Source organism: Cicer arietinum, chromosome 6 (assembly GCF_000331145.2).
Source record: "Cicer arietinum cultivar CDC Frontier isolate Library 1 chromosome 6, Cicar.CDCFrontier_v2.0, whole genome shotgun sequence".
NCBI lineage: Eukaryota > Viridiplantae > Streptophyta > Magnoliopsida > Fabales > Fabaceae > Cicer > Cicer arietinum.
In genome coordinates this window covers 18,423,127-18,436,288 of record NC_021165.2, presented here as the reverse complement: position 1 = coordinate 18,436,288, position 13,162 = coordinate 18,423,127, and the positions used below count along the sequence as shown (strand labels likewise).

Genomic DNA, 13,162 nt, shown 5'->3' with positions numbered 1-13,162 from the left:
TTATTTTTGTAAACATTTCAATTTTCCAATAATAATAATTCAGATGATATTCATTAATTATTGCCTTTATTATAATATGGTATCGGCTGATATTTTCCTAATTTCTTTCCCTTCTTCCACATCCAAACTTTCCTAGTTTCATCTCAACCCTAAAACTTCGTTTCTCCTCTCCATTCTTCCATGGCGGCAGACTCTAATTCTGCTCACAATTCCTCCATTCATTTTTCCAATGGAATAAAAGCTGCTACTCAAAATCTCTGCAACCCTTATTATCTTCACCCCTAGTGAAATTTCGGGCGCCATTCTTGTCTCCCCACCTTTGAGTGACACCAAACACTACAAGTGGAGCAAATCGATGAAACACACTCTCTCTTCCAAAAACAAACCCACTTTCATCAATGGAAATTTATGACAACCACTATCAACGGATCCAGATGTCGAGTTGTGGGATCAGTGTAATAACATGGTCCTTTCTTGGATTACCAGGACCTTGTCGCCACATTGCTCAGAGCACGATTTGCTTCGACTGTGCACAATAACTTTGATCTGATTTACTTAAAGATTTGCATTCAATCAAACAATGGGATTGTTCTTTATCAACCTATTATACTGATTTGAAGATTTTATGGGACGAATTATAGTTTTTACGACCTTCACTTTCTTGTTCTTGCCCTACTCGCTGCACATGTTCTTTAAGCTCCGCAGTCAAAGACTATAAACACAACAAATACATCACATGTTTTCTCAAAGGCATCAATGACAACTACAATAATGTCCAAACACAAATTCTCCTCATGGACCATTTACCATCATTGAGCAAAGCCTATTCCCTTGTTTTCCAACAAGACCCAACTTATACTCTGAGTCCTAACCCTAATTCTGCTTCTAATATCACTTATTTTGACTATGCTATTTTTTCTGTAAATTCTGATAATTATAATCGTCCAAAAGGTCATAATAGTCAACCCAAAGGTAGATGTCGTGGCAAAGGAAAAATGGTATGTAGTCATTGCAAAAAAAAACTAATCACATCGTTGAAAACTGCTATTTTAAACATGGATTTCCTCTCGGTTACAAATCCAAGACTCAACTCAGCAATGAATCATCTCGTGATGGGAAAAAATCACAACTTGCAAATTCTTCTGTTAATGACTCACTCACAAAGGAAGATTATCAGTTCTTGGTCAATTTGCTAAAATCTTATAAGGAGGCAAATTATAACTCATTCACTAACAAGGATAATGGAGTCAATCATAACCCTCATGTGGTTTCTAGTATTTCCAAGACAAGTAACATATACCAACTTCAAAACATATGGATATTGGACTCTGATGCATCATATCATGTGTGCCCTCATATTAAAGCTTTTTCAACAATTAAACAGATTGCTCCTGTTTCCATTATTTTTCCTAATGGGAGTAATCTGTATGCACACTTTTGTGTCACTATTCATTTCAATTCTTCTTTTCACCTTAAAGATGTTTTGTTTATTCCTCAATTTCATTTCAATCTTATATCCATTTCAAAATTAACTCAAAATCTTAATTGCAAATTGGTGTTCTCACATATTTTTTGTGAAATCCAGGATATGGATACCAAGAGGATGATTGGGAATGTGGACCTCATTAATAATCTCTACATCCTCAATTCATCTCATTTCACTAATGTTTTAGATTTTGATAGAGTTTATGCTTATGTTAATACTACTAAATTTAATTCTTTTGACATTTGACATTATAGATTAGGTCATCCTTCTTATAATGTCTCTCAAACCATGTGTAAATACTTTTCCTATATTTCTTTCAATAAAAATCTTGTTTGTGATTCTTGTCATATGGCTAAACAAAGTAGGCTTCCTTTTATTTTTATTTTTTATTTTTTATAGTAATAGTTTATCTTCACATGCTTTTCAACTTGTTCATATGGATATCTGGGGGCCTATAAATACTGTTTCTTTGGATGGATTTTCTTACTTTTTAACAATTGTTGATGACTTTACTCGACATACTTGGGTGTTTTTAATGAGTGTCAAATCTGATACTCGAATGCATATTCAGAACTTTATTGCCTATGTTTCTAATCAATTTTCTACACATATCAAAACCATAAGAAGTGACAATGGGGGCAAAGTTTCTTATGCCCTCATTTTATGCTTCTTTAGGCATTATACATCAAAGATCTTGTGTAGAAACTCTTGAACAAGACTCAGTGATTGAAATGAAACATCGACATATATTAAATGTTACAAGAGGTCTCTTATTCTATGCTCATTTGTCTAACTGTTTATGGTCTCATGCCTTAAATCATGTTGTTTTTTTAATTAATCGAACATGCACCCCCTATACTTAAAAACAAAACTACCTTTGAATTTTTGTATAAATCTCCCCTACCTTTAATAATTTAAAGGTATTTGTTTTTCTTGCTTTTGCTTCAACATTAACTAATGCTAGAACTAAATTAGATCCCAGGGCTAGAAAATGCATTTTCTTAGGATATAAACATGAGACAAAAGGGTACATTCTTTTTTGTTTACATAATCGTGATACCTTTATTTGTCGAAATGTTATTTTCTATGAGTCAAATTTTTCTTACAATGTAAATCTACCCACTGCTTGCACTAATGACTTGATCAATCACCATGATCAATTGTTTCTTTTTGATGTTCCTATTGATGCTCCTACTACTAATCATGTTCCTCATACTAATTTGCATGTTAATGATTCCCTTATAAATGATAACCATGTTGATACTTCTCATGATATTAGAACTATTAGAAAGTCTAATAGATCCAGAAAACCTCCTAACTATTTGAATGACTATCAATGTTATGCTACTATACAATAAAATTATGATATTTTGTATCATCTTTCTGTTGTGCTTTCTTACTCAAATATATCTTCATATTATTTTAAATATATGAATGTTATTTCTAGTAATTTTGGACCATACCATTATAAACAAGTTGTCTAACATAATGTTTTGGTCAAGGCTATGGATAATGAACTTCAGGCCCTAAAACAAAATAATATGTGGATCATCACCACTTTATCCCATGGTAAGAAACCCATTTGATGCAAGTGGGTCTACAAGATCAAACACAATTCAGATGGTTCAATAGAAAGATATAAAGCGCGTTTAGTTGCAAAAGGATTTACTCAAATTGAAAGTATTGATTTCTTTGACACTTTTTCTCCGGTTGCAAAATTAACTACAATAAGATTACTTCTTGCTATCTCTTCTTCTCAAAATTGATTTTTGCATCAACTGGACGTACACAATGCCTTTTTACATGGCGACTTAGATGAGGATGTTTATATGGAATCACCTCTGGGCATTTCATCTAACAAACCTAATCAAGTTTGTAAACTTTTGAAATATCTATATGAATTAAAGCAATCTAGTAGACAATGGTTTGCAAAATTGTCGCCTGCATTAATTTCAAAAGGATATATGCAATTCACTTATGATCATTCTTTATTCACCAAGAGATTGCATAAATCCTTCACTGCAATTCTGATTTACGTTGATGATATAATTGTTGTAGGAAATGCCCCTCGCGAGAGCACTTTCATCAAGGCATTTCTCCACACTTCATTCAAAATTAAGGATTTGAGAGACTTAAAGTACTTCATCCGACTTGAAGTGACCAAATCTAAACAAGGAATCCGTATATGTCAAAGAAAATACACTCTAGATTTATTATCTGACACCAATTTGCTAGCTACCAAACCTACCAATACTCTAATGATGAAAAGCACTAAACTCAGCAACGCCAATGGTACTCCTATGCAAGATCCATCCATTTATCGACGACTAATCGACAAGCTCATTTACCTAACAAACACAAGGCCATAAATCAATTTTTTTGTACAACAACTCAGTCAACATATGAATTCTCCTTCAAACACTCACTATGAGGCAACTATAAGAGTATTGAAATATCTCAAATCTTCTCCTGCATTAGGCATTTTCTGTCTGCAAATTATGCCCTCCAATTGAAGGCATTTTCTGACTTAGACTGGGCAACCTGCCCTGATACACGTAGATCACTAAACGGGTTTTGCATATTTCTTGGGGACTATCTAATCTCATAAAAATCAAAGAAGCAAACCACCATTTCTCGCAGTTCCTCAGAAGCATATTATAGAGTCGTGGCCACTGCAGCATGTGAAATACAGTTGCTGACTTATTTACTCACTAATATGAAAATTGATTTTGTCAATCCTGCTCTACTATATTGTGATAGTCAAGCAGCAAGGCATATATCGGCTAACTCCTCATTTCATGAACATACCAATCACATCGAGCTTGATTGTCACTTGGTCTGGAAAAACTTCAACAAAAATTGTTCCATCTTCTTCCTATCAAATCATCTCAGCAGCTAGCCGACATTTTTACTAAAGCATTGGATCCAAGTTCATTCCATTCTTTTATTTCCAAGCTGGCCGTAATTGATATATGTGCTCCAGCTTGTGGGAGGGTATTAGATAATACTTAGCCCTTCCCTTAATTTGAGTTAGTATTAATCAAAATGTTCTTAGGTTGTTAGAGACTTATTAGGACTTAGTTATTTTTTCTATTTTTACAATTAGTTAGATGAGTTTACCTACACCATCTATATAAGTCAGATTTTTTTTTTTTTTTGTGAACATTTCAATTTTCCAATAATAATAATTCATATGATATTCATTAATTCTTGCCTTTATTCTAATAAACTCACAATCAATTTCTAAAGCTCAATATCAATTTCTACTACATTGCAAGTACAAAATTAGAAACTTGAAAAATGAGGGAAAAACTATAAATCTTAAGCAATGATAAAAGTATGAAAATAAAGAGTGATCAGTTGAAATCATAAGTAACAAAAATGGAGGAATAATTTTGACCAACAAAAATGTCAAATAAATCCTAAAAGAAAAAAGAAATTTGTGGGTCTGATGCCTTTTTCACCACCGCTGTTGTTACTTCTTTAAAGATGTAATTTTCATCATATCTTTCTTCCTCTTTCTCTTAAATTATTCTATTTATTGCTATTTCAATGTTTAACGAAAAAAAATGAAAGAATTGAAGGAAAATGAGGAAAGTGCAAAAAGGAAAAGTGAACCAGAAAGAGGAAGAAAGTTTAAGAGGAAGAAGGTTGAACCCGAATGGATTTTTGGTGTGAATGGAAAGAGGAAAAAATGGAAGAAGGAAAAAAAGAGAGACAAAGTGGAAGAAAAGAGAGAGGGAGTATGACCCATTATCATTAGCACTTATAAATAATGTATTGTATTCAACTATGTGTCAATTTGTATGTCCAAATAACATTTCTAATTTCAAAACTCTTTAACTGACTTAATAAATAATGTATTGTATTCAATTAGGTGTCAATTTGTATATCCAAATAACATTTTTGATTTCAAAACTCCTCGACTACGTTAACCGACTTTGTAAACTTTTAAGTTTTTATATATTGATGTGTTATGTGAATTTGTAAATAAGCTAGTAAGAGGGAACATCTCTCACAAACAGTTAAGCCAAAAAATGTGGTTTTAGTGGATTTTTTGATTTGTATCTCCCGTGTACGCATGGTTTGCTTTGTCCATTTTTTTTTTTTGAGGATGCTTTGTCGAGTTTTTACTACTTGAAATATTCTTTTTAAAAATATTTTTGAATTTGAGATGGCTTACTCGAAAATATGATTTTGAGCTACTTTAATTAAGTCTGTTTATACTTTATCTTAAAACTCACTAAACGGTTTAGTAAAAAAAGAAAACTAAATGGCTTGTTGCCTTGCCTAATGTGTCATGATCTTTGCCTACTAAATATTCCATTATTCTTAGATTTGATTATATCTTTAAATGGTTACTTTATCAACTTAATTATAAATTCCCTCTTAGTTACTACTTAAACATTGCACTAGAAAATTATTTCTTCTCTTCTATTAATTTTTTTATGGGCGTTGTTACATCTTCTATTCTCTTGTGTTCTTGTTAGAAAAATCATGGATATACATTTATATATCTCTTTTACATATTAAAAGAGAAAGAAAAAAAAAAGTGATATGTAAGTGATGTAAATAAAAAAAAAAAGTGTTGAAAAATTAAGAGTGCACATATATTAAAGTGAGACATTACTTTCTTTCTAAAGTAAGATATATTATGAAAAAGACAGAGTAATTATAAAAGTGAGATATATATTTTGAAAAGAGAAAAAAAAGGTAGTTAAAGATTTAAAGCAAACAGTGTCCTAAAAAAAAAGAAAGAAAGAAAGTGTGTTTGAGGTTTGGAAAGACACGTATTCCACACTGTATTATTTATGTCCGAATCGATAAGGTAGACCCACATTAACTTGAACCACAACTTTGATAGATATTTGTTTTGCAATAATCACGCCTAACTGATATTATAAATAATTGAAGAACTCTTGCAGAAGCTACATCATATCCTATCAATCATCAATTAAGTTATAGAAAATAAAAGATGGCAGGGAGTGGAGAAGAAGAGAAGAAGTATTCAACGAGTGAGCTTATGGCAAGTGCAAAGATAGTAGCAGAGGCAGCACAGTCAGGTTTGGGGAAAGAAACTGATAAAGCCAAAGTTGCAGATGCTGCAGGGGATCTTCTAGAAGCAGTTGGTCAGTATGCTAAACTTGATGATCAGAAGGGTGTTGGACAGTATGTTGATAAGGCTTCTGATTATCTCCATCAGTATCAGTCCACCAACTCTCCTGCTCCTTCTCCTTCTCCTTCTCCTGCTGCTGCTGCTGCTGCACCTTCCAAACCAGATCACCCCAATGGTAATGATGATGCTCCTGCCAAATCTGAAGGAGGTGGCCTTGGTGGTCTAGGTGGTGATTTTGCTAAGGTTGCTGGAGGCTTTTTTAAATGAATTATTATCACTCATTTCGCTTCACCTTCTTCTTTGATTAATAATTATAGTTTCCCTCTCTTTTAAGTATTCTTGTTGTTAACTTGTTGTCATCATTTTATATAATCTATGTTGGATATGATTAGAATGTCATAATGGATTGATTGTATGGTGACAGACTTCTGTTTGAAGTAAGATGATTCTGTATGTTTTTCCTAATTCTGTTGTATATATATTATTCACTTTCCTTTCTCCTTTTCTGTATTAATTAAATTTTGTGCTTTTTCTAATACTCCTTTGAGTTGGCCTTAACTAAAACTCTTACCCAATCTATCATCACATTTATAAACATATTTTTAAATCATATTTGATTTGATTTGATTTGATGTAGAACTCTTAAGACATGATTTCCATACCTAATATTTGAATCATAACTTGATATACTCGAAATCAAGTGATCCAATAGATCTTAAATAAACTATGATATCATCTTAAATTTTAAGTTTAATTTAACTCAACTTTTACAAAAACCTATTTATAAGGTAAAAATACTCTCTCTTTATAATTTTTCATGTCATATCTTATAATTGATGGATAATCCTCACATTATAAATCAATTTTGCAAGGGTTAAGCTAATCACAACCCAAATTCTAAAAAATAGGCTAATAAGTTAGTAATTAAGTTAATTTCACAATCATAATATTTGTATCATTAGATGCTACTAAAAATACTAGTTGAGAAGCATTAACAGAATTGTCTAATTGACATAGTCATATGACTATTTTATAATTTCCATATTTTGAAACTGATCGAGTCTTAGAAAAGAAGAAAAATACGTGTATTTTGTTTACTTTTCAAATATACTTGTTCATAGAACATTGAAACACATAATTACAGAATTTTGTTTGTTTCTCAAACCAAATAATGCTATGTACATACATAATATATTGGTATTAATTATTTTCTTAGAAACATGAACACGCCCCTGGAAGCTTGCCTGTTGTTCTAATTATGTTTGCTTTGTCTTTTGCTTTGAGCGTTTCATTATTTCGTCTCTCATTTGATTGTGCTCTTGCCCCTGCTGCAATCTCTTCTAAATATTTTATCTTATCTTCATATTTCTTCCTCGCTTTCTCCCTTTTCCGCTCATTTTCACTCTGCTGCATTTTTTCACAAAGCTTATCAGAGGACATAAATATGGAACACTACTTCTTCAATTAAAACGTTCAATATGCTTAAGTTTTACTAAAAACAACTTATAACTTTTTCATTTATGATAGCTTATGAAAACAATTTTTAACTTATATGTAACCAGTTCGACTTTATTTTATCTTTTGTTATGGAAGTAGTTTATACACAAACACTTATCTGATAAGCACTTTTGCTATAATCTCTTCATTAAATTGTTTGTTCAAACTTCAAACAAGGTCAAAGTATAGTTGAGTTGAATAGAAAATTTAACCTCATGCTTATTTAGCTTGCGTCTTGCTTTCATCTTTTTCCTCTTTTCCCATGAATCTATTGTCTCTAACAACTTCTCATACCTGAGAAATTATATTTTCATTGCATAAAGTTAGAGATTGACAACATTCATTTATTCAAGTTTTCATATACTGTCAATGAAATAAATAATTTCCATGCAGACCTTTCTTTGATCTTTTTAAGCTCTTCCCTCTCCCAAGCATCTGCTTTTGTCTCTGCTGTACCTGGTTTTGTTGATGGTCTTGTAGAGGTTGAAGTCTGTCTGATTGGTGATTGTAGTGGCGGCGGAGGTCGAGGTGGCCTTAAAGACACAGTTGGATCATCAAAAAGTGGAGGAACTTTTGGTTTTGGGGTAACAGGTTTTGTATTATCAGAGTCAATAAAATGTTTATCAGCAAAAGTTGAAGCCTTTTTTGGAATTGGGATATCAGGTTTTTTATGATCAGTTCCACTAAAAGTTGGAGTCTTTTTTATTGATGGTGCTGGTGTGATGGTCTTTTCAGGCTTCTTTTCTTCTGTAATAATAGAAGATGTTGGCATTGGCACCTTGTAACCTTGGTCATCTGTCATTTTAAATGACCCTACAATGCATAATTGTATTTTATTTTTGTTATTTTTCTCATTAAGGTATGAATAAATAATAAATCATGTACTCAAAAGTATTTTTTTCTTCAAAAGCTGAATTGAGACATAATATGATAGTTTACCTGATAATCTTTTTGATGCGGCTCCTAGCTGGGATATTGCAGATTTTTTATCATGGATTTTGCTTCTGGTCTTGGTCAATGAGGTCTCAGGAAACTCACTCATTTTGTTCTCATGTGTGATTTCTGAAACATGTGAACTAATTGCAAATGCTGCTGCAGCTACAGCTGTGGCATGCTCCATTTCTATTAAATCATAATCATGACTCATTTTCCTTGAAAATTGTCTCTGAAACCAATTATTGGCCTTTTTCTTCTCTGTAGAAATTGCACGCAGATGCTTGTCAATTAAGTGATTGCCTCATTCAGTTTTCAGCCAAAAACAAAAACTAGAAAGACAATTAATGACCTCATTGATCTATGAAATTCTTACTAGTCTCCTTGTATTAAGAATTATTGCAAGTTAATGAAATATTGTTCTACCACATCATTCGTTTTTATATTTAGTATTTCAATCTAATCAAGTGGTTGGCTGGCTGATGAATTTTAGTAAAGGTCGAATTGATTGAAATTATTCGAATTTAAAGTCAGACCGAAAAAATAATTGATAAGACTTTACTTACCATAGGGTTAAAACATAAAAATAGTAATTGAATCTCATTTTCAAAGACATTTGGTCAAATAGAATATTTTCTATCTTGTTTTGTCAAGATATGGGAAATAAGATGTAAAAAAGGCATTTGTTTTTTTTTCCTTTTTGTCCCTAGACTTTGTTAAAGATATGGATATCATAAATTCTCAATTTATTCCTTTTTTTAATATGATGACTTTATTTCTTTCCTAATACTGATAAAAAAGCCTTCAAGGGAAAGACATTACATCACCTTTGAATGATAGAGTTTTCTGATCCCTATTCCCACCAAAATCAGCCTTATTCTCCTCTTCTGCACCAATTAATTTCTCTCTAACAAAAACTTGTTTATCATATAAAAATATTTGCACAAGGGAAAACAACTTTATGCAGCTATTTTTGTTATATGCAATGGATAGTATGATAGTGTAAAAGATAAATGAAGATGCTATTATGCATATGAGAGGTATTTACAATAAATGATGCATGTGACCATCTTAAATTTCTTTAGGGTGAAAAGTGAAAATTACTAACCTTATCTGTTTAATCCAATTCTCCATTCCTATACAGGAAGAATTTTATGGTTTAATTTTCCCCTTTTATGAGCAATGTTTTGATTTCCACTTATTTGAAAGAGAAGAAACATAGGAAATGAGAACATTTTTGTAGAGTATAGTCATTAGGGGCAAGCAAGGTTGGATATACTTTGCATGTGTTGTATGATTTGGAACTCAAGTGCCTTATGGGGAAAGATAAGTATTCTTTTCTTCTTCAGAGATTTTTTACCATCAAGCATAGGATCTTACAAGATAAGTATTTGACATTGTTGATCATATTTTATAATCCAGTTTTTTCTCATTAATTTTTTTTTTTAAAATTCAAATAAAATCTGCTAGGGACAAAAGAATGTCAGATTTTTCCTTTAAAATAACCGGTATCCTTATCACCAACCACACAGAAACCATTGCGCAAAGTTGGCTTTTTTTTTGAATATTTAATGTTTTTAATTTTTGAAAGGAGGGTGTCAGATGCAATGTAGGGAACACGTTAGAATTAATTGAATATTTATAAATGGATTTATCTTTATTTTTCTCTGATAATGTTAAGAGGAATCAAATATGTATCTTATCAAATTCAGTACATATTTTTTATTATCGGATCAAACTAATGCAGTTAATGTAAATAGATCATTAAAATATGTCAACTTCTGTGCTAACAATGACTGAGGAGGGATCAATTTAAGAGTTTTTAAAAATTGCAAGGATGCTTTTTGAGAAAATATTTTTAGGGTGACTAAAATTAAAGTAACTCATATCTATATAAACAATTTGCATAATTAAACATTTTTATACATATCCTCCAAAGATGGAATCTACAACTAAATGTGTAAAAGACCTAATTATCTATAACTTTTGTTGATAAATATCGAAACATTATATATATTTTTTATCTAAAATAATTGAGTTATTTAATTATTTCACACTTATTAAAAAAAATATATAAATAAAAGAAAGAAAATACTATTTTTTACTAAATTATCCTTATTAAATATTAATATATTATCAATGTTATAAATGTATAATAGAAGATATTACATTACAAATGATGCAAATAATATTAATTAAATGGTACAAGTGAAAAGAAGTGTATTAGAAATTAAAATGGTTATTTATTTTGAAACAATTATTTTACATATTAGTCAATTATCATGGGACGGATAAAATATTTACTTGTACATACTAGAATTTGATTCATATATTCAATTAGTGTAATTTTACAATATTAATAAATTATAATTGGTAAATAATATTAAGAATATTTGAATTTTTTGGTCAAAGAGAATATTTGATTTTAATGGTGATTATTTCAAAAAGTCACATAAATGAGTTATTCAAAAATCACATAAATGAATTGTTGTAATATAGGTGGCAAAACGAATCGATCTACCTCATTTTGACTCATACAATTATCAATCCGTCAAAAATAAGACAAGGTAGACGCATACTATCTTAGAGAAATGGGTTGGAAATTTCAGCATGTAATCCAACATTCTCATGTTTGTTTAGGATTAACAGCATCCTTAAAAACAAATAAGCAAAATACTGTATGATATAAGCATAATTAAAGCAACATATATATAAATATCTCATATATATTTTCATGGGTTCAATTCAAATACCAACTCCAACTATACAAATATTTAAAAAAAAATGATGTTGACTCCATATTCTTGTGAGCACAACCATAAATAGACTCATGGGGTCCTGCTGATTCCTCAACTCCACTTTCTCTCTCTCACCATTTCCATGCTTGTTTTCAGATTCTGGTCTTCTTTCTACAAAATTCTGTACCCTCTATCCGTGTTCCTAATAATACTTGCAAGACACGTGGAAAACCAAATACAAACGTGGAAATGGAAGACCAAAACAAACATACTATTACTCTAACTCTTAACGTTATACTCATTAAGTCATACAAGTTTGACCCAAAAAAAAAAATAAAGAAAGGTAAAAAGATTTGAAATCTTTGTTTTTAAGGAGCAATCCCTTCCAAAGATTGTCCATCTTTGTGTGGTGACTATTATGTCTGCAACTACAATTACGATCACAATGTAAAAACTTACGGTCCATCAATTCCAATTATTTGTATCAAGATAAAATATGTAGAAAGAAGGAAATGGGGTCCCACATTGAAGTTGTGGGAGTAGATTAAAGATACCTTAGTGTATAAAATATTTACTAAGACTAGTATATAGTGAGGTAGTTGGCATGGGAATTGGTTTCCAATGAATGATCAATTGTGAAGTGGGTTTGGACCAGAGGGAACTAATCTCTTATCTACACCATACCTTGGATCAACTTCAACCCCATTTCCCTGCTGTGGAACTGGAATATGCATATTGTTCTTGTGGAATGTTCTTTGAAGGTTGAAGCACAGAGAACGTGGGGTTCTTTTGGAAAAAGAATTACAATGGTGGTGGTGAAAGTTCCTTGAGGAAGTTGCTGAGGAGAGGAAAAAGAGAAAGAGGAGAAGCAAGAGAGAAAGAGAAGTCTTCATTGCAAAGGAAAAGAGAGAGAGGGTTGTGTGTTGTGTGTAGTTGAGAGAGGTTATTAGGACATAGAAAGTGAAGTGAAGTGAGGGGGAAAATTAAGAAAGAGAGGGAGCCAAGTGATTACTGTGAGTGTATTAATGAGAAGAAAGCAAGAGACACATGAAGTGATATAATGGTTCAGGAAAGAATATGGAGGGGACCTCATCTTATAACTCTTTACTTCATTTAATTTCATTTAGCTCTCATCAAATCACTCACGGAGTTTATATGTTTTAACATCATGGATGGATGAAATTCAATATTTTTCGACTCCTTTTGTAAATACGGAGATAGAATATGCCATATAAGGTTTTGGTGTCTCAACTCTTAAAACGATAAATTAAGATAAAAAGGTCAGAGGTTCGATTCTTATTATAAATATAATTCTAAAGTTATCAGCGTAACATTGACTATTTCAAAAAGTAAAATAAAAATAGTAAATATTTCATCTAATTGAATTAAATA

At 31.3% G+C, this 13,162-nt stretch overlaps 2 protein-coding genes across 4 annotated transcripts; one reads left to right on the top strand and one right to left on the bottom strand.

The window, feature by feature from the left end:
* The first annotated feature begins 6,283 nt into the window (after window positions 1-6,283).
* On the top strand, window positions 6,284-7,100 carry LOC101494085 (nodulin-related protein 1-like). Its single transcript, XM_004505322.4, has one exon. It carries the CDS (start codon window positions 6,462-6,464, stop codon window positions 6,867-6,869), a length of 408 nt encoding a protein of 135 aa, XP_004505379.1. The 5' UTR covers window positions 6,284-6,461; the 3' UTR covers window positions 6,870-7,100.
* Window positions 7,101-7,663: 563 nt separating this feature from the next.
* Window positions 7,664-10,396, bottom strand: LOC101493550 (uncharacterized). 3 transcript variants are annotated; one of them, XM_012717139.3, is made up of 6 exons: window positions 10,141-10,396; window positions 9,860-9,939; window positions 9,039-9,293; window positions 8,495-8,912; window positions 8,312-8,393; window positions 7,664-8,006 (listed from the first exon to the last, which is right to left on the bottom strand). In XM_012717139.3, the coding sequence occupies exons 1-6, from the start codon at window positions 10,164-10,166 to the stop codon at window positions 7,815-7,817; spliced, it is 1,053 nt and encodes a 350-aa protein (XP_012572593.1). In that variant the 5' UTR covers window positions 10,167-10,396; the 3' UTR covers window positions 7,664-7,814. The 3 variants fall into 3 exon arrangements, with proteins under 3 accessions (XP_012572593.1, XP_004505377.1, XP_004505378.1); XM_004505320.4 differs by having other exon boundaries at window positions 7,664-8,009; window positions 10,141-10,392; XM_004505321.4 differs by having other exon boundaries at window positions 7,664-8,009; window positions 9,860-9,919; window positions 10,141-10,388.
* Between the last annotated feature and the right edge of the window lie 2,766 nt (window positions 10,397-13,162).

Excerpts from the sequence above, each read along its gene's own strand:
- LOC101494085 (XM_004505322.4), top strand. The coding sequence starts at position 6,462 with ATGGCAGGGAGTGGAGAAGAAGAGAAGAAGTATTCAACGAGTGAGCTT.
- LOC101493550 (XM_004505320.4), bottom strand. The coding sequence starts at position 10,166 with ATGGAGAATTGGATTAAACAGATAAG. Across the intron at positions 9,294-9,859 it reads GAAAACTCTATCATTCAAAG|AGAAGAAAAAGGCCAATAAT; the intron begins GTGATGTAATGT and ends CAATTTCTACAG. Across the intron at positions 8,010-8,311 it reads GCAAGCTAAATAAGCATGAG|CAGAGTGAAAATGAGCGGAA; the intron begins GTTAAATTTTCT and ends GAAAAAATGCAG.